This window comes from Leguminivora glycinivorella, chromosome 3, assembly GCF_023078275.1.
Source record: "Leguminivora glycinivorella isolate SPB_JAAS2020 chromosome 3, LegGlyc_1.1, whole genome shotgun sequence".
Taxonomy (NCBI): Eukaryota; Metazoa; Arthropoda; class Insecta; order Lepidoptera; family Tortricidae; genus Leguminivora; species Leguminivora glycinivorella.
This window is the reverse complement of record NC_062973.1, coordinates 17752857-17774942: the sequence shown is the minus strand read 5'-3', so window position 1 is coordinate 17774942 and position 22086 is coordinate 17752857. Positions and strand designations below refer to the sequence as shown.

Sequence of the window (22086 nt, the reverse complement as noted above, 5' to 3'; positions counted from 1 at the left end):
GGAAACTGACTCGGAGAGTTAAGCTCAAGATATTCCGGTCCAACGTGAAACCCGTGTTGCTGTACGGATGTGAGACGTGGAAGGTCACTAAGGACATCTCGCAACGGATCCAGGTCTTTGTCAACCGCTGTCTTCGCCGCATTCTCGAAATATACTGGCCCGAGAAAATCTCCAACACAGCTCTGTGGGAACGCTGCGGTGAGACGCCGATCAATCAGCAGATCAAACGCCGCAAATGGAACTGGATTGGCCATACGCTCCGAAGGGACCCCGACCACATACCGAGGCAAGCCCTAGACTGGAATCCCCAAGGAAAGCGAAGACGTGCCCGCCCTAAGCAGTCCTGGCGGCGGACGATCACTGCAGAAGCGAAGGCGATAGGGATAACCTGGAGCGAAGTAAAGCGCGAAGCTCAAAACCGCTCGGGATGGCGACGCACTGTGGATGCCCTCTGCCCCATCTAGAGGACACAGGACACTAAGTCAAGTCAAGTAAGTCATATGCTATCTTTAATTGTCATTTTGTATCAGACTGAGAACTATAAGCAATTAAATCAATTGTGTAAGATGTAATACATATGATGTGGATGTACTGTAATAAATAAACAAATAAACAAATATATGCAGCGTGACGTCAAATTGATGTCATCGGCATGAAAGTTTTTTTTTTTTTTTTTTTTAATTTATTTATTTAAAGGTAACATACATTTTACATTTTTAAAGTTTCTCGCCAAACTGCTCATGCAGTTTGTTGGCGAGACAGCGCTCATTTTTTACAAAGCTATGTACCATTCTTAAGTTGCTATAATTCTAAATAATGCTTACCCTAAATTTAACATTAAATAGTAATTTAGTAAATACACACCTACGTGAATATGTGCTTAAACTAACATGCTTTACAAAATAGTAAGTATAACAAACAATACAATGAATTCCTATTACTGCTTGGTAGCTGCAATTAAGGTAGGTTATCTATAAGTGTTTTTTTTAATTTATTCTTTACTTGCAATAAACTATATTTGTTTTCCTCTCTTAACCATTCTATTTCATTGTATACAGTGTGTCGCCGATCTTGGGGCTTTAAATGTAAGGTTAGATTCGACTCACGAAACTAAGCAACTTTTGTTTTACAAGTTCTTAAAAAAATGCAATTTGTTAATTTAATTATTTTCATACAAAGTAAATGAGATTTTCAATGTACGTAATCCAATGTTAACTTGACATCGTAACTAATACATGTTTATCTTTAAGAGACGTCAAATGTCAAATGAATGTCACGTCAAGTTCATTAGAATCTAACAAATAAACTGAACTGAACAATTAAATGATAATCTAATTTATTTCCAAGTATCGCATTGGTATTATTGTTATGCAGGCAATTTTTAGGAAAAGAAAAGCACAAACAACATTTTTTGTGACTTAATTTATTGTTAAAGTAAAAAAAACACTCAAAACGAATAGCTCCTATTTATCAGTTAAACAATAAGACTCACTCTCGGTTTCTTCTTATTTCAACATGCCTGCCCTCTCGTCGCATGCAAGTTGCATATCGTCTTAAGATTGTTCTGTGAACAGATCGTAAAGTAGCCAAACGAATCTTACGAGAACTGGCAATGATCTTTTCTCTCATAACTTCCATCGTCTCAGACGGTGTAGCATACACATCATTTTTTATAGCCCCCCATAAATAAAAATCCAGTGGCGTCAAGTCTGGTGATCTTGGTGGCCATCGATGAGGACCAAATCTTCCAATCCAATGATTTCCAAAGATTTCATTTAATCTGTTACGGACTGCGACTGAAGAATGTGCCGGTGCACCATCCTGCTGATACCAAATTTCGGCACGGCGGCCAGCAGGCAACCCATTTAGAAAAGTTACAACGTGCTCATTTAAAAGCATCAGGTATTTATCAGAGTTCAGTGTGCCATCAATGAACACTGGGCCAATAATGGTCTCATCAATAATACCCGCCCATACGTTCAGAGACCATCGATATTGATGACCAGTTTCCTTAGCCCAATGAGGATTCTCCGCTGATCAGTAATGGACATTTCTGCGATTCCACATACCATTACGGCAAAATGTGCTTTCATCGGTCCAGATAATACTTTTTAGGAAGTCCGCATTTTGACCATGTTGTCGTAAAAACCAATCACAATAAGCTTTACGTATTGGGAAATCCCTCGGAAGCAATGCGTGTACTCTCTCTGGCTTGAAAGGGTGCTGTTTGTTTTTCTTTAAAATTTTATGAATCACCGAGTGGTCGACTTCAAAAATTCTAGCTGCGTCCCTTGTACTTGAGTGAGGATGGTCAGTAAAATAATTTAAAACTCTGTCATGGAATCGCAATGGCAAAGGGTTGTTGCCCACTGCTTCCAGCGTATTTCCGGTAATCGGTAGGCCCTCTCTTATTCGTTGAACAGCATTCACTATTACCCGAGAGTTATGTGGAATCCTACGATTGGGAAACCGTTCTCGATAAAGTCTGAGAGCTTGGGCTCCATTTCCTCGTGTTTCCCCGTATAACAACACCATATCAGTTAATTCTGCCGCAGTAAACGGTTGATTCGACATTTTGTACTTATTGAATAAAATAATTTGACAGAAATACGTCAATGGTATTTCTTTATTGTCGATGTCAGCTTTGTTTTTAACTGGTTTTTAAACAAGTTTTAAGGCTACAAGAAGGCGAAAGACAAAGATAATCCTCTTTATTCCAAGGTAGGAAGAAAAGTTTGTAAGCGGAATTGAAAATTATCAATGAAAGGCCCCCGTACCAAGGTATTAATGTAATCTCACCCTCGTACAACGAAATGACGATATTATCGCAAAATCCAATAATACATTGACTTAACCATTAAACTTTGAGGACTAATAAAGTATCTAATTTTCATTTATTTTTAAATGCCCCAAAACAAAATTAGATCGATTTTTCGTGTAGAATCTAGCCTTACATTTAAAGCCCCAAGATCGGCGACACACTATTTTCGGGACTAAAAATTTATCTGTTCTTCTACCATAATAATTTTTAACAAAATGTTGTATATATTTTTTTTTTAGTTACGGGCCCTGGTCATCAGTTTACTGAAAAAAACATTATGATGAATTCTTATAGACCGTCAACCAAATCTTGTCACTAGAAAAAGGCGGCAAATTTGAAAAATCGCGGGCTAGCAACACTAGTTTTGAAAATCGGTGGAAATTCGCGTGTCATTTGTATCTTATCTGTGGAAATCTCCATCCTACCAAAAAGAGAAATAACTAGCACATATCCGTCCCTTTTTAAGGCGATATATTTCCGTAGACGCTGCGTGGACTCGTTTTTTGAAGCCGTTAAAAACATAGGAAAACGCAATGGAAAAATCTGAAAACGATATATGTTAAATTTCAGCATCTGGTGAGTATGTTATGGAGTTGAACAACATGAATGTTACAACTTCGCTCGATAGAAAATGATCCCAAAGTTACCTCTTCTTTAACCAATAAATCGTTCCCATAGCTGGGATAAAAACTTTTTTGACTTCTTTTTTACTTCAATATATAGGTAATAAGATTATCTAGACGAATCTGATGAGTTTGTGCCGGTAGCGTCATTAAAATAATATAATAATTATCAAATACTACCAAATCCGCAGAGGAAAGATGGAACAACTATGAACCCAATTTTAAAGACCCGTTACTAATCCTGTTTTTGCAAAAAAAAAATTTTTTTGAAAAATTTTTTGAAATTGAAAACATTTTCGATGGCACTTATGGCCTCTTCAGTCGCGCGGCGGCGCTTTCAGAGGACGGACCTGTGTCAGTTTTCTCCGCGTGGTCACGTGTCATTGAAACAATGGGGAACAAAGCTTTGAGGAGGCAGAAAAAATAATTGCGTGCTAGAAAACAAATAAATAAAGAAAATTCTAACCAAAGACTGTGAAAAGGTAAGAAAATGATAATTTATATATACTCGTAAGTATTTAATTTTCATATGATGTTATCAAGTGACATTTACGATATCTAAACATCATAGATTGTAGAAACCCCTAGATGACGCGTCTGTGACGTCATTACAGCACAACTTTCCACTTAGAAAATATATGACTGATGTCCAACTAGTGAACAAACTTACGTATAATTTTCATAAACATATTGAGTTGTTCGAAAGAAAAGGCGGCGGTAGATACAGTACTGATTGAAGATCAGGTAGGGTAGGTATTTCTGTCTTTCAAAATTTGGTATAAGGTTAATTAGATCGTGCTACCCTCCGTCTATATTTTTTCTATGTCTATGCCAAACATGTGGCCAGCCTGACAGAAATTTTGTTTGTCAACTGTCGCCATTTTTCCATAATAGTTAAAAGATTTCAGTATTTTAACTTCTCAATAAATTTTAATGAAAGTCCATAATCATACATTGATAAAGCTGGACAATTTTTTTTATTTTTATTTGGTGGGTATGATTACGGTACTTTATATTTACAGATATTTGTCTAATTTGCAAGATTATACGAATCCTTCAGCAAGCTGTCTGACTCCTTTGACAAAAGTTGACTTGAGAATTCGAGGTAGGCATAGAATGGTATTGATTTATCAATAAATTATTATGAAGTATGATATTTTATCTTTTGCTGGGTTGTATTTTATTTGGAGATATTAGTGGCGGTAGTGCCCCCACCAACACGAGTCAAGCGAAGAGAAAAGCTGTTTTCTTGAAGCATTTTGTCGTTCTTCTGAATCCTCGAATTTGGGGTCTGGTTTAAACCAGATAAATATAATTGTCAGGATATGATATCAATAGCAACTTTATTAAATAGACAAAGTTTCAATTGCATAGTTTTCATACTTTAGATTTTATTCATATCTTAATATAAATAGCACAGATTTCATCAGTGACTGGATGAGTGATTTCATCATGATCATCAAAATACGTTATACGAGTAAGTAACCTGCTATTAGTAGGTTCATGAACAACAAGAATAAAATTCGAAACTTTGGCATGTATACAGGTTAAAGGCATTCAATATGAAAATGAAAAAGCGTTATTTATTCACGGCTGAAAAAAATAATGTGTATTTTTAAACAGCAGTGACGTGACATAATATCTTTTTACATAAAGTTTATGGTCAAAGAAGCTGACGGTTACTAGGAAAAAACTTGTAAATGAAGTAGAAAACTCGCCGAGATGTTAATCTTCACCCTCCTACCCATTTTTATGTCCCCATTTTCAGTTTTTTTTATATATTCAGGAAAAGCTACAGTTATGATGTTTAGGAGAAGTAGGTATATTTCCATAAAATTCTCTACACAGTATATATTTGCAGGTAAATAGTTGTAACTCGTAATTTCTAATCAAATCAAATTGTGCTTCTATTTACTGTGGGACTAATGCTGAAAACGCAAAAAAATATCTATTTTATACATTTCGACTGTCATGATACAGCTCATTTCTATGGAACATCCAATTTTTTTTCGTATATGTTTCAGCATTGGACCCTTAATAAAAGTTGTTCATAATGACCTCAAAAGTCACTATGCAAAGTTTGAATGGTCCTTTTTATTTCACCCTGTCGATCTGTAAATAAGTGCGATTACTAGAAGTTCGATAAAATTGATTGTACTTTAGGTACGTCTTTAAAAGCTCCGACAACGCTGACCAAACACACTGTAACTATAAATCATTAGTATTGGGTACGTATCACAATGTCTAAAGTTAAAAAACCTAACGTTAAATGACCTACGTTCAAAATACCTAAAATCAAAATACATAATGGTGTTTCGACCGAAATTCAAAATACCTAAAGTTTAAAAAGGTGCATATTATAATGTCTAAAATAAAAAAACTAACGTTAAATGACCTACGTTCAAAATACCTAAAATTAAAAAAACTAACGTTAAATGACCTACGTTCAAAATACCTAAAATCGAAATACCTAATGATTAAATCCGAAAAGCAAAAATGTCTAATAAGTGGGGCTTAAATAACCGGTTTACCCTTGAATCGTCGACAGACAATTAATCGAATATTATTTCAAAGACAACGTTTCAAATAATTTCATTTCATCGACAGTTCATATCGTAGAATGACCGATACAAGTCAAATTAAACCGTGGACTTTTACTTCGTGGATAACTTATTCCGATATGGTATTTTGTTTTGTGTTTTTTCATTTCATTTTGTTTTACATGAAATAAAATTTACTACGCATAATATTATTTCAATTTTGTAAACCTATTTCAATTGTTAATTTTTATAAAATTTTACAATTTGTAAATTATTTGTTTTTATGTTTGGTCACAACTAACCTAACCTTCTTCTAACCTAACCTAAACCTATTTTAAAGGTCGTGCGTTGATGTGTAGGATCGCAGTTCTAACCTAACCTAAACCTACTCTGTAAGCCGTTCTTTTCTGTGTGATCGCAGTTTTAACCTAACCTAAACCTACTTTAAAAGCCGTTCGTTGTTGTGTAAGGGCGGAGTTCTAACCTAACCTAAACCTACTCTAATATAAGATTTAAACCTATCGGGTTCCCTCTATTTGGCATACCTTTAATTGTCCGGAACGATTTTCGCATAACAAACTTCGCATAATCGATTTTCGACGAATGTTAATTTGGCAGAAAACTTATTTGACATAATCTAAAATAATACTAATATTACTTTGCCCGAAAAAAAGTTCGCATAATACTTTTTACGCCGATTGTTTTTTTATGAATAGCATTGATTTGCATAATTGTATTTGGCATATTTCTTAAAATCAGAATAACCACCCATACTAAATGCAGTCAGGAGAGTCGGTTAGGTTAGGTTAAAACTGCGACCTCAAGAAATACAATATTGTGTTAAGAATGCACGAATGTCGGTTAGGTTAGGTTAGAACTGCGACATCAATATAGTAGTATTAGCTATGATAAAAATTCTGCGTGATAAATTTCGATTAAACCAGGTTATGCATAAAAACCATTCGACGAAAAACCTTTATGCACAACATATATTCGAACGAACAAAAATATGCCTAGATATATTATGCGTAACTATACTATGCTTAAAATTAATACTTCAATATACCCTCTTTTACGCTCGCGGAACCTACCCTACTACTTCGGTATTTTGACCGGTTAATCATTTTAGGTATTTTGACCATAGGGTATTTCAAATGTATGTGTATAAAATTTAGGTGACATAGTTTTTGGTATTTCAAACATTAGGTATTTAGTCCAATAGGTATTTTCAATTTCGGTAATTCGTGCGTAGGTGTAACTTGCTTAGGTATTTAAAATCATTAGGTATTTTGATTTTAGGTATTTTGAACGTAGGTCATTTAACGTTAGGTTTTTTCATTTTAAACATTGTGATACGTACCCTTAGTATTACTTACACAAATGATGAAACCTAATAAAAAAAATAAAGGCGGTGATCGTTTACCATCAGGCGATGAGCTGCTCATTTGCCTCCTATTTCATGAAAAAACTAAGAAAGCCCAGTTAAAATACGGCGATCATTATGACTGCGATCCGTCTGTGTCATGCTGCCGCGCGAATTTGAGTTCCCGCGTGCGACAAGCGAACATCGCCGCGCGGGCGGGGCTGCCCGGACGCCGCGCACCTCACCCCCTTGGATTGGTTAGTTTGACAGATCATCTCGCCTTAATACATTATCTAATTCGTAAGGAAGGAGCGAGCCCCTTGAAAAAAAAAATATCTGTGGCTGTTCGACGTACATTGCTGGTTTTTGTTCGTTTCATAGGGATACCATACTTTAGTTTGATGTACATTGCTACTGCCAAAATTTGGTTGACAGGCTTTAGTAACGTTGCTAAGAGAGTTGAGTTCATGTATAAAATAATAAAAAAATAATACTCTGTGTAAACTTGAATGAGTTTTATTTACTACATTAAGCGTGAGATAAGATATGAAACATACTAGTTTGTTGCTCCAAAGATGTAAAAAAATAGTATTATTTTGCGAGTGTCCATATCTGGAACCGGAAAGCTGCGTGCCTCCTATGATGGACAAGGAACAATACAATCCCAACGCGACCAACCAATATACCGAATATCAATTGCGTGGGCGACCGTCGCGCGACCGTCGCCCACGCAAGCCACGGCGTACGATGTAAGTCTTCAATTACAATGATAGATCTTTGACCTGTTGCTTTTGCTGTTTCAGATAGTCAAAAGTATTAAAGTTATTTCTAGGTTTGGAGTTTATTATGTTTTACGGTAAAAGCTCAGTACGAAATTTAATGGAGTAATATTTAGATCGTAACATTCCCAAAGACACGCGTGTGTTAAAGGAAGTAACAATGGCCTAGGGTCCATAAAAGTATTATAAACTAATAAAAACCAGAAGTACGTGTGAGACGAATGATGTATTGTCCAAGAAGAAATATTACATAGAGGTATGTAACCATGGAAACCATGAATAAATTAATGTTGCTATTAGTCTTATACAAACTACATTCTGCAACAGCGCGGATTAGTTCGTATTATTCGGTGTACCCTTGTTTCGCCGACCAACTTTTCATCGAATATCATTTCATCGACAACAAATCATCGAAAGTTTAGTTCGAGTAAAATTGTTTCAAGTAAGTTTGTTTCAACTACTATTTATTTGAAAGTTTCTTAGTTGTTATAAATACTATTCAACTAATATTTCTTCATCGCTGATTCGTTTCAAAGTACTTCAAATAGCAGAACTACAAAACATCGAAATTCATTTATTCGACGTATTATTACAAAACTTTCTCATTTGTCGTACTACACATTTATAGATGTTTCTATTGCAGGAAACTTCAAATTGTCGATTTTATCGTGGCACATCACATACGTCCATAATTAAACTATGACCATTGGCTTAAATCCTATATTAGAATAGGTTTAAGTTAGAAGTGTGATCACACAGAAAAAAACGGCTTACCAAATAGGTTCAGGTTAGGTTAGAACTGCGACCTTCACAACAACGAATGGCTTTTAAATTAGGTTTAGGTTAGGTTAGAACTGTGACCACACAAAAAAACAAATAGTTTACAGAGTAGGTTTAGGTTAGGTTCGACCTGTGATTTACACAGAAGCATACGTATTGCAGAGTAGGTTTAGGTTAGGTTAGAACTGTGACCACACAAAAAAACAAATAGTTTACAGACTAGGTTTTGGTTAGGTTCGACCTGTGATTTACACAAAAGCAAACGTATTGCAGAGTAGGTTTAGGTTAGGTTAGAACTGTGACCAAACACACAAACAAACAGTTTACTGAGTAGGTTTAGGTTAGGTTCGACCTGTGATTTACACAGAAGCAAACGTATTGCAGAGTAGGTTTAGGTTAGGTTAGAACTGTGACCACACACAAAAACAAACAGTTTACAGAGTATGTTTAGGTTAGGTTAGAACTGCGACCCCACACAATAACGAACCTTTTTTTTATTTAAAGTAGGTTTAGGTTAGGTTAGAACAGTGACCAATCAAACAGTTTACAAATTGTAAAATTTTAGAAAAAATCATAATTGAAATAATATTATGCGTAATGAATTGTATTTAATGTAAAACAAAATGAAATGAAAAAACACGAAACGAAATACGACGATATAAAGTATACTCGGAATAACTTATCTACGAAATAAAAGTCTACGGTTTGATTTTACTTGTATCGATTGTTCTACGATATAAACTATCGATGAAATGAAATTATTTGAAACGTTGTCTTTGAAATAATATTCGAAGAAGTGTCTGTCGGCGATTCAAGGGTAAACCGTATTATTCCATCAAAGGTCAGATTTGGTAATTAAATCGTGAATGACATGAGCCAATGCAAGAATCGGTGAAAATATGGACTTTTGGTGAACATTTTCTTACTATTAAGCAGCTGTCTACTTATAAATAAGCTACTTATACTCGTAGAGTGTTTCCAAGATAAATTGGCAACATCTTTGACAACCACGTGACGGTCAGTGCAAAGCAAATGTTATTTTAAACATCAAACATCGATGAAATTGCGACATTTACTTAACCTTGCAGAGGTGGGGCTATCAAATTCGTTACGATTTTATCTTGATCTGGCTCCACATAACAATGGCGGTGCCACAGTCATTTACCGCTTTTAAACAGTATCTTATAAAAGGCTTGTAAGGCGCTGATCTCACCGCGAGCTAGTAAGCTATGAGCTATCGGCTATAAAAAACGAAAAAAAGATAAGCACATGTAAATGTACAGTGGAAATAAAAGAGACATGTTTAAAGTTACTCGCCCAGCAGTGAACTATCAATATCGCCGTCTCTTTTATTTGCACGGGAGTGCTTATCTTTTGTTCGTTTTTATAACCGATAGCTCATGGCTTACTAGCTCGCGGTGGGACTAGTGCCTAACTCCGTAACCTTACATGTTCTGAGAGATTGTTTTTTAAAATAAAATTACCATGAGTTTTGACATAGGTAGTCATATTTTATTATTATTTCTGCGTACTTTTATTATCACTCGCACTTGCTATTTAATGTTGTCCCTGGTCTATACAAATATTATTAAAATTGTAATTAATACTCACTTTGCTGCAATTTCTTAAGAATGTTTGGTTCGTTATAATCTCGTTTCGCTTTTAGTTTTGAAATTATCTGAAACAAACCGGTACACTTTTTTAATAATATTGCTGTTTGAAATTAAAACATAAAAACAAACACCCGCCTACAGCACTGCAATCTAGTAACAACATTTTACAATTGAAGTATGTCCATCATACCTAATACCAATGACATATATTATGTAACTCCGTATAGACGGATAAAATCTAAGAAAAAAACGTCCCTCAAAGCCATAGAGAAAAAGGTACGGTGGCCTAGGTGGCGTTACACCTTTGGGGTACACTCAGCTAGATGGCGCTAATATTAATATTTGACATTTAAATACATATCAAGCTAAGAATATGGGCCAAATTATCAAAACTGAGGTTCAAAAGTTCTAAGCTAGTGTCGAGAGATGGCAGTCTATGCACTGTGATTACACATTTTACTTTGACAGTAACTCTCTATAATACTAGATCCTCTTTGCTAATACTTATCCCAATTATGAAACCATTGCCGCAAATTCATAAGAATAAAGATAATGGAAATAAATATTCAAGCTAAATTTTATCAAAGCTAAAATGGACTTGACGACTTAAGTACTAACTACAAGTTGTTTTATTATGTTCTCATGAATAAATTTTGTAACTTCTAGTAACTTAATACTTGTATCTTAGGCAAGGCAAAATTTGCGAACGCTAAATCGGAGACAGACGGTTTGGTGCAACCAACCCTTAGTACCATAAAAGTGTTAAATATGAATATAGCGCCATCAAACCGAGCACCAACTAAAACGGTTATTTCTTAGAATTTATTTGTGTTTCACGGAGTTACCCCCTTATAAACGTGCTCTAAAGTTATCAAGCCGATAAAGTTCGTTTGTCCCTTTTCGACGTATTAGTGTGATAGAAAAGGACAAATTAACTTTATCGGCTCGATAACTTTAGAGTACGTTTATGAATAAGGGGGTTAGTTTGTATGCGCAAGTTTTCAGCTATACTCGTACTGAAAAATCAATAGTGCAAGTCCTCAGGGTTGGCTAGGGTTGTAAACCTTGGAATATGTAGATGTCGTTGGTGATGCATGACTACGACACGGTGACGTAGTCGTGCGTCACAGTCGCAATGGTTAAATTCGCAGTCATGGACGGATGGTCAGCTGGCGCAATTGGTAACGCATTGGACCGGCAATCCAAGGATGTGGGTTCGAGTCCCACGTTGGCCAGAGTCGATCACTGTTGATTTTTTCATTGCGATTGATGTTTGCATTTATAATTTGTGAATCAATAATGGTTAGTGTGAAGTATTCCGAGCGAGTACCTACGTTGCTGATAAAGTAGTTTTGCTGTGGACTGTATTTATTTACCAACAAACATTCAATTTAAATGAAAATCCCTTATGCAAATTACCTAAATAGAAATGGATTACATTTACCCCAAAATAGCACGATATAAATTGAGTCTAATTGTTAATCTTTATGAATTCGAATTGATTGAATTGACCGGCCGTTGGACATGATATGGTTATAAAAAGTATGTAAAAAGTAGAGACTCCACGAATATTGGGCTATTTGGTAGCTATTTTGCCGAAAGTATGCCTACTATTTGGCCGGATATCGAATATTCTGTTGCAAAAAAAGTAAAAACTTAGCTAAAGTTATGCTTTGTGTGCGAACCTTTTTTCATAATTAACGTGACTGAAATTGTTCGCAATAATATAATCTGTATGTACAATAAATATGCCTTGCCTTGCAAAAGAAAATAAACCGTATAATGAGTGTTGCTAGTTATGAAATACATAAATGTAATTCTTCCTTGAGGGGTCACTGATTTAGCCGCCGTAAAGATTGTTCAATTTGTAAGTAATACTTAATAGTTCTACAATTCATTTTTATAATACATACTAATATTATAAATGGGAAAGTGTGTGTGTCTGTTTGTTTGTCCGTCTTTCACGGCAAAACGGAGCGACGAATTAACGTGATTTTTTAAGTGGAGATAGTTGAAGGGATGGAGAGTGACATCAAAGACCTTTACAGGGGACAGCGCAATCACATTTTTTGCCATACTACATTGAACCTTATCACTGAGATAGAAAGGTGATCGTATCAGAGTAGCGAAAACAGTCCACATGAGAGGGCATTGTTTGGGCTGGTGTCCCTCTCGCACGTGTGGCCAGTGTTAATGAGGTTACCATAGTAGTAGTATTTTTACATGTATAATACCTGACTTTATAACTTCTTATATTTTAGTGCTATATTCAAACTAGGGTTTCGATATATTTTAAAGAATTGGCAAATCATTATAATGTAATTATTTTGATGGCAATAAATCAAAGATATGTATAATTAAAAAATACCTTCAATTGGGAATTAGTAGATTTGATAGTAACTTTGAAAATTGACTGGTATCCCCAATTTATGACAGCGATGACGTCACTTAATAATGTTGACATTGTCAGTAAGTGCGAGAGGGACACCAGCCCAAACAATGCCCTCTCATGTGGACACACTTTTTGACCTAACTACTCATTCTGGCTTAACTATAATTCTGTGAGTGACATAGGTTACTTTTTGTCTCTTTCTAACGCGAGCGAAGCCGCGGGCTAGTTATAAATATGTACCTATAAGAGGAGTGAAGAGTTAAAACAAATCTTTTGTTTTTATATTCACTAAGTACATACTTCTTACATATAAAAAGATACAAGTCGTGGACAAAATGCTGTAGAAGTTCAACAAAAAAATAAATAAAATATAGGGGATGTCTTGTAAATATACAAATCAGTGGCTCTGGCTCGTTGAGTTAGAAAAATAAATTTGAACCATCTGATGATATCCGGCTAATATCACCACCTATTCGGGACATCTCTTTAAAAATCAATTGTGACTTCCTCAGGCTTTGGCTTCAGTTCCAATTATCCAATATTGATCCGCATTGTCTCATTACGGCTACCTATAGTTTCCATAAATATACTTTTGCCTGTATTGCACAGGGTTAACAAAATTCACACAACAGGGAACTTGACTGTAGTTAAAATAAAATATTTTATACCATTCACGAAATAAAGCATTAGATAATTATACGAAAAACATGGACAGAACTTATTTTTAAATCCAATTTCTATTTAATAAGTCAGGTAAAAATATATGTATAAAGTAACCGAGTTGACCGTGACGTCACTCAATTTTATTTCATACTAGCTTTTACCCGCGGCTTCGCCCGCGTAATAAAAGTATTCTTATTGAAACGTTTACAAAAAAAAATAAGATTTTCATTTGGATCCGTAGGTTTCTTTGTAGGTATATCTGTCCGCGATTATTTCGATTAAGGTAAAGCGGGGCAATTCTCGACTGGGGGGGCCATTGTAACTGATCTATTTGCTGTACGGTCAGCCATGAAAGTGGTTTCCTACTTTTCGACTCTATTGATCAAAAAGTGGTAAACCACTTTTTTGGCTGACTGTACCTTACACATATTACTATTGTTTTAAAAGAAATTCTTGCAATGATTGTAGAATTGTTACACAGCGACCACAGCGTAGGTAGTAGGTACGAATATGTATGTATTTTACCTATATAAATATTTATACTGGGGAAACTTCATACAACCCACATAGCCAGTATCTCGACGCTATGGTCGGTAGGGTAAAAAGTACTTCCTTGCATTATCGCTTACAATTTTTTCCATTTTGCTTATACTTATTGCAAACGTAAACATATAAAAGGCAAGCAAACAACGATCTTCTTACAGCACATTGAATGTAATAGTTATTACGGATGCAGGATACTCGCCGATGCATACTTACTAATCCCTTCCCACTGAGCCACCTGCATTTTACACTGCCTAGATATCGATTGCCGACCGATTATTCCGACCCCAATCCCTATTCTTATCCCCGTCCCTATCCCTATCCTTGTCCCCGTCCCCGTCCCCGTCCCGTCCCTGCCCCTGCCCCTGCCCCTGTCCCTCCCCTATCCCTATCCCCGTCCCCTATCCCTATCCCTATCCGCATCCGCATCCCTATCCCTATCCCTACCCCTACCCCTTCCCTACCCCTACCCCTACCCCCTACCCCCTACCCCTATCCCTTCCCTATCCCTAACCCTATCCCGTTCCTGTCCCTGACCCTGTCCCTGTCCCTGTCCCTGTCCCTGTCCCTGTCCCTGTCCCTGTCCCTGTCCTTGCCCCTGTCAAATTATCATGCTAGGAGGTGAACTTTGAAAAATCCTTTCTTAGTGCTCCTCTAAGGAACTTCCGTGTCAATTTGAAATCTCTTGAACCAGAAGTAAAGATAAAAACTAAACCTATACTTATGGCTATTTTGGATATTTTAACCCCATTGCACAACAACAGGGGAGAAAATTTATTTTCCACCTCATTCGATTTTAAATATTTATCGTGATCAGCGACCCGATAAACCATAAAAACGATACCCATATTGTGTTTTTGACTTTACCCCCTTTGCACCCCTTTAGGGGTCAAATTTTCAAAAAACCTGAAACATGTCTTTAGGAATCCTCCTGTGAAGTTTCGAATAAAATAGTCAAACTAAACTTGTTTCCCGATACAAACTTTGAACCCCCATTTCACCCTTTTAAGAGGAGAATTTTGAAAAATCCTTTCTTAGTGCTCCTCTACGCCATATAAGGAACCTATGTGCCAAATTTGAAATCTCTAGGACCAGCGGTTTCGGCTGTGTGTTGATATGTCAGTTAGTCAGTCAGTCAGTTTCTTCTTTTATATATTTTTTGATATTTAAACCCCATTGCACTACAACAGGGGAGAAGGTATTTCACTTCCGCCTCGTTAGATTTTAAAAGCGTTGTATTTATCGTGATCAGCGACACGATTAATCATAAAAACGATACCCATATTGTTTTTTTGACTTTATCACCCCCTTTTCACCCTTTTAGGGATTAAACTTTCAATAATCCTGAAACATGTATTTAGTCTATGTCTTTGGGAATCTTCCTGTGAAGTTTCGAATAAAATAATCAAACTAATCTTGTTTCCACATACAAAATTTGAACCCCCATTTCACCCCCTTAGGAGAGGAATTTTGAAAAATCCTTTCTTAATGCTCCTCTACACTATATGAGGAACATATGTGCCAAATTTGAAATCTCTAGGACCAGCAGTTTCGGCTGTGCGTTGATATGTCAGTCAGTCAGTCAGTCAGTTTCTTCTTTTATATATTTTTTTGATATTTAAACCCCATTGCACCACAACAGGGGAGAAGGTATTTCACTTCCGCCTCGTTAGATTTTAAAAACGTTGTATTTATCGTGATCAGCGACCCAATAAACCCTAAAAATGATACCCATATTAGTTTTTTGACTTTACCACCACCTATTCACCCTTTTAGGGGTTAAATTTTCAAAAAACCTGAAACACGTCTTTAGTCATATGTTTTTAGGATCCCTCTTGTGAAGTTTCGAATAAACCAGTGAAACTAACATTGTTTCCCCATACAAACTTTGAACCCCCATTTAACCCCCTTAGGAGGCGAATTTTGAAAAATCCTTTCTTAGTGCTCCTCTACACTATATAAGGAACCTACGTGCCAAATTTGACATCTCTAGGACCAGCGGTTTCGGCTGTGCGTTGATATGTCAGTCAGTCAGTCAATATCTTCTTTTATATATTTTTTTGATATTTAGACCCCATTGCACCACAACAGGGGAGAAGGTATTTCACTTCCGCCTCGTTAGATTTTAAAAACGTTGTATTTATCGTGATCAGCGACCCGATAAACCATAAAAACGATACCCATATTGATTTTTTGACTTTATCACCCCCATTTTCACCCTTTTAGGGGTTAAATTTTCAAAAAACCTGAAACACGTATTCAGTCATATGTCTTAAGGAATCTTCCTGTGAAGTTTCGAATAAAATAGTCAAACTAATCTTGTTTCCCATACAAACTTTGAACCCCCATTTGACCCCCTTAGGAGGTGAATTTTGGAAAATCCTTTCTTAGTGCTCCTCTACACTATATAAGGAACCTACGTGTAAAATTTGAGATCTCTAGGACCAGCGGTTTCGGCTGTGCGTTGATATGTCAGTCAGTCAGTCAGCTTCTTCTTTTATATATTTAGATTTCTTTAACGGAATAATTACTAATTTTCACATTATTTTGCCATTCCTTATTTCTTTAACGGAATAATTACTAATTTTCACATTATTTTGCCAAGATAAATTAATAAAATCACAATGCGTTTGGAACGCATCCGTCATTAATGTAAGTTTGGAACGCACCTGTCATTAACGTCACGTCATTGTCAAGTTGTCAGGTAGGAACAATTTGTATGGGAAAAAAGAATCACTGTTTTCTAATTATCATCACAATATTTACGTGTTTTTACACTGCCTAAACCTTCTGCGGTCTAATACAAACATTTCAATAGCAAAATTACGTAAATCGGTCCAGCCGTTCTCGAGTTTATAGGTAACTAACAAACGCATTTCATTTTTATATATATAGATAAATTCCATATTAGCAAGTCGTTCAAATTCGTTTTGACAGTTCTTAAAAAGAAGCTGATTTGACTAGGAGGCAAGTAGCCTATTGTCAAATGTGTGGCAGCGCACGTAAAGGCACGTCCTGTACTAATCCTTGCAATTGCTATGTAGCAAAGCTAACCGAATTGCCCGGTCGGGAGTGTCTAACGCCGTGGCTTGCGTGGGCGACGGTCGCGCGATGGTCGCGCGACGGCGATGCGACGCATACGAATTCAAACCTTATCGATATGGAAGTAGACGATGCGATGGCGACCGTCGCCCACGCAAGACACGGCGTAACTCTTTCGGGGTGCGGAGAAGAAGAGGAAAATACTTACAGAGTTCCAATGCATCCGTTTGTTGCTGTGTGGCATTTGCATTATGTGGGTAGGAAAATGGAGAACCCATATTGTTTTGGGCTGTAATGATATAAAAAATAAGTAAGATAAATCTTATGGTATGCTAAGTTTTAATTTTTAACAAGCAGAAACGTCTGCTAACGATTCTAAACATTTTTATATTAAGGTGACGGACCCAATCATGGACAGTTTAAGAAAAAAATTCGCCTGTTTTTGATATTTCACTGATAAATGTAAAAATTCTACCGCCAAGCGTGTTAAAATCTTGAATGTCCTATCCTTCTTCTACATTTCAAGCGTATTGCAGAATAGATACTCCTATTGGTTTCTTCATAGTTAACAAATTAAAACTAGGTGCTTTTTCTCCAATTATGGACGGCAGTTCTCCAGTAATGGATCCCCCATTATGGACAGTGAAATAAGTTTAAAATTTTACTTTTAAAGCCAACTGATACGCAATGAGTCAATTTTATACACCATAAATACAATTAGTTTGGGTTATTTTAACATAGGATTGTTTCTTGTAAATTTTGGTTTTGTAAATTGTTCCTTGTCCATCATAGGAGGTAGGCAGTTTTTCGGGTCCAGTAATGGACACTTGCAAAATAACGTCATTTCTTTATATCTTTGGAGCAACAAACTAGTATGTTTTTTACCTTATCTCATGCTTAATGCAGTAAGTAAAACGCATTCAAGATTACACCGTGCGTTATTTTTTTATTATTTTATACATGAACTCATCTCTCTTAGCAACATTACTAAGAATTTGTCTTGATATTTTTTTCAGTAAACTGGTGAAATTTGTCTTGTCTCCAAATCCTTCAGAAATAACCGAATTAATTGAAACTTCAAAATTAAACAGCTCTACAACTCTACTTTATGGTACATAGCAGTCAGTTTTTAGAAACTTATTTTAGATACTTATTTTTAAGGATTTGTGTTTTTTTGTCCATAATGGCATCACCGTCCATTATGGGGTATTTTACCTTAAAGGAAAAATTGGAAAAATTTACGCTTCCGGCGGGACTTGAACCCGCATCCTTTTTGCAATCCGTGCAATGCTCTTAACCAATTGAGCTACGGAAGCCACGCCGGACATCGCAAATCTTTCCATGCCTTTCCTTATGTACACACGTCTAAATTAAATATAAATAAATTAAATTTTTCCAATTTTTCCTTTAATATAAAAATGCTAAGTTTTACTATACTACTCATCATTCATCATACTCCTTGTGTTGTCCCGGCATTTGCCACGGCTCATGAGACCCTGGGGTCCGCTTTGACAACTATGTTAAGTTTTACTACTACTATTGCTACAAAATAAAAAAAAAACATTAGTTGAAATGAGACTGAAATTGAATGTACTCGTTTACCACTGCGTACAATTTAACCCTTAAATGCATAGTGATGTATATATGCATCATCTACTTTTGACTCTATTGACAGCATGTCAAAATTCAAATTTTAATAAATCTTTGTCAAGGTCATGCATTTAAGGATTAAATTGGATAATCTGAATTCCTTTCTAATTATTGTAAAGAAAATGCTGAACCAACGTGATGTAGCGATCCCCAGGGTGACTTGTTAAACTTTTATAGATTGCTAAATGACTTAGCTTTTAGGTGGGACAAAAAATCTGGAGTAGGTACTATGTTATTCAAAAAAATAAAGTAAATTATATTGACCTTGCATGTTACAGTGTACCTGAGTTTCTGCAAGTGACAAACTCATTGGCCCTAACACATCAAATATATTATGTAATCAAGTACCCAAGTACAAGCACAAGTACCTAATTAATTTAAAGATGTATTAACGAAATGTAAAATGTATTATCACCACACCAACTGTTAAATGCTTACTTTGCTATTCGAAAACAGATAGCAAATTTGCATTTTATCCACAAGAGTGCAAAGTAATTTCATACAAATTTTAACTTGATGTCTTAAGCTGACTGGTAGAATTTTCCTATAATTGATGATTTTGAATCATAAACATTGGATAAATTGATGGGATTTGATTTAGTTACTTTCATGTTTTATAGTCAGTATTTTGTTCGTGTTGGTGTGGTGAAATTTTTTGTGTTTCACTCGGAGGCAAAGTTTGTTCAACCTTCGTGCCTTGAAACCCTCGCAACGCTCAAGATTCCACTTTTTAATATTGGAATCTTTCGCTTGCTCGGGTATCAATATTGGCACGTGCGGTTAAACAAAAACTTTGTCCCCGTGTAAAACAAATAACTATTAACACAATGTAGTAAATATAATTGTAACTTATCCCTTTACACCTGAGCTGATACGATCGTGGGGTTGTTAGGGGGTTGTTAACATATAAATTGTTAACTTTAACATATGTCATTAAAATTAAAAAATTATTTAGCAAACCTCGATTTCTTCGGTTGGAAAGGGTTAACTTAAGTACAGTTTGCTAAGTAAACCATGTTTTGTTATTTTAAGGTACTATTATGATTATTATGAATAGTGTAATTAAAGTAAGAGCGAATCGACTAGCATGGTATGGACATGTAATGCGGAGGGATGAAAGGCATGTGACGAGAAAGATATTACGAATGAATGTGGAAGGTGGTGGAAGTAACGGGAGAGGAAAACCGAAGAAGAGGTGGATGGACTGTGTGAGACATGATATGGAACTGAAACAAGTTAATGATGAGATGACGAGTGACAGAGATGTATGGAAGAGAAAGACATGCTGCGCCGACCCCAAGTGACTGGGATAAGGCAAGATAACACAGCTTTCAAATAAAAAAAACTAAATCGGAATCGGTTCATCCGTTCAGGAGCTACGATGCCACAGACAGACACACACACAGACAGACAAACAGACAGACAGACAGACCGACAGACAGACAGACAGACAGACAGACAGACGGACAGACGGACAGACAGACAGACAGACAGACAGACAGACAGACAGACAGACACGTCAAACTTATAACACCCCGTCGTTTTTGCGTCGGGGGTTAATGATGATGAATAGTGTAATTAATTAACAATGAACTGCATGTATTATATATTTGACGTTTAAATATTATTCTTTTTTGAATAAATGATCTGAATCTGAATGTACTCGTAAGCCGTGCCGTGTTTGTATTCTGATATAGGTATATTATGTAGAAAAAAATCCCATAGTTAATGCATTTTCCATACTCACTGTGGCAAACTGAAGCCGGTCCCTAGCTTCGTTGTCTAATTGCTTCTGTATGTCGTCTTGATCATCGCTAAGTGTGTTTGCTCGTGGGCTCGTCTGGTCTCGACTGGTGCCTGGCAACAACAAACAGAGATATTTGGGTAAGCAATTTAAAGTAATAGTTTGCCCCGAACTTAGATCTCACATTCGCTGAAAACATTTGCGCTGCACTCCATTTTGATTTCCAACTGAATGATACAAATATTTAAATTTTTCATGACACAACAACGGGGCACTGCTCACAATAAAAAACCGGTCAAGTGCGAGTCGGACTCGCTCACCGAGGGTTCGGTACAAATTTTCAATAGTTGAATCATCAAAATGAACTCATAGAACTCTACAGATTTGACTAAATCCCTCAAGACTCAATTTCCCACATAACAAGTAATATTTTAATATACAATTTTATTGTTAGACAACGTCCAAATAAATTAAAGATTATTCGACTTCAATAGTTTACGACTTACGACATGTCGCAAGGACGCTTCTGAACCGACCTCATTATATCAGGAAAAACGCGATGTAGGAAATGAGCGTTCAACGTACAGCGACATCTATCGGCAAATTGAGTAAACTAATGCGCGCGAGCTAGTATGGAAGATGATTTTTATGGAATAATTGTTTATTGCGTGAACCGATTTTAACCATTTTGCCTATATTTGAAAGCAGGTCATTTCATTGTTATTTTGTTAAAAAAACAGGTACAATAAACACCCGCAAGGGTGCTGAAATTGAAAATGTAAATCTGAAAGGTTTTTTATAAATAAAAAAAAGATACGTGTACGATTTTATTTCTCCTGTAATATTCATTATAATATCCATGTTTGGTGAAAATTTCGTGTCCGTCAGGATGGCGTGAGAGATGTCTGAATCGTCACAACATTTGCACCAAATAACTGTACCTAAACTGTACTAAACTGTACCTATAGCGAAGAAAACTGTACCTCATGCAATCACGCATTAAATAGATAGTTACATAGACACGCCATTCTGACGTCAGGTTGGCGCGCATAGCCGTGTATCGCCCCAACGTGTGGGAACTATGTTCTGGATCATATATCAATAAACTGTACCTAAACTGTACTTCATAAAACTGCCAATAATAATATTTAAATCACACGTGATATCGGTCAAATCAACAACAAAAAATTTTACTGCTCATTTGTATGATTTGCCTATCAATTTGCAACAGGCGCTTGTTTTCTCGTAATACATTTGGGCATACAGGGCATACAGGGCATTTATTTGTGTGATGAGCACAGATATTTGTTCCTGAGTCATGGATGATTTCTATGTATATGTCACCGTAAAATTGTAAAAACCGTTAGTTTATAATTTCACTAGCGAGATTATGAACTAACGAAATATTGTGAACCGTAACGTACAGTTCACAATTTGACGGATTATTTTTACGTTAGATTATAATCTAACGAAGCGAAACCGTCAAATTCTAAACTGTCATGGCGTCGGAACGAAGCTAGCGCTCTGATTTGT

The 22086-nt window shown here is 36.1% G+C and overlaps 1 protein-coding gene and 1 non-coding gene across 2 annotated transcripts in view; one reads left to right on the top strand and one right to left on the bottom strand.

The window, feature by feature from the left end:
- LOC125224667 overlaps positions 1-20768 on the bottom strand; it is a 41441-nt gene extending 20673 nt beyond the window's left edge. Inside the window, exons 1-3 of the mRNA XM_048128094.1 lie at positions 20738-20768; positions 20557-20666; positions 17368-17448 (exon numbers count right to left, since the gene is read on the bottom strand). Coding sequence (XP_047984051.1) covers positions 17368-17448; positions 20557-20666; positions 20738-20768 — 222 coding nt within the window. The remainder of the gene's footprint in view (positions 1-17367; positions 17449-20556; positions 20667-20737) is intronic.
- Positions 11683-11754, top strand: Trnaa-ggc. Its single transcript has one exon. It is a non-coding gene; the product is annotated as a tRNA-Ala (tRNA).
- Positions 20769-22086: the final 1318 nt, after the last annotated feature.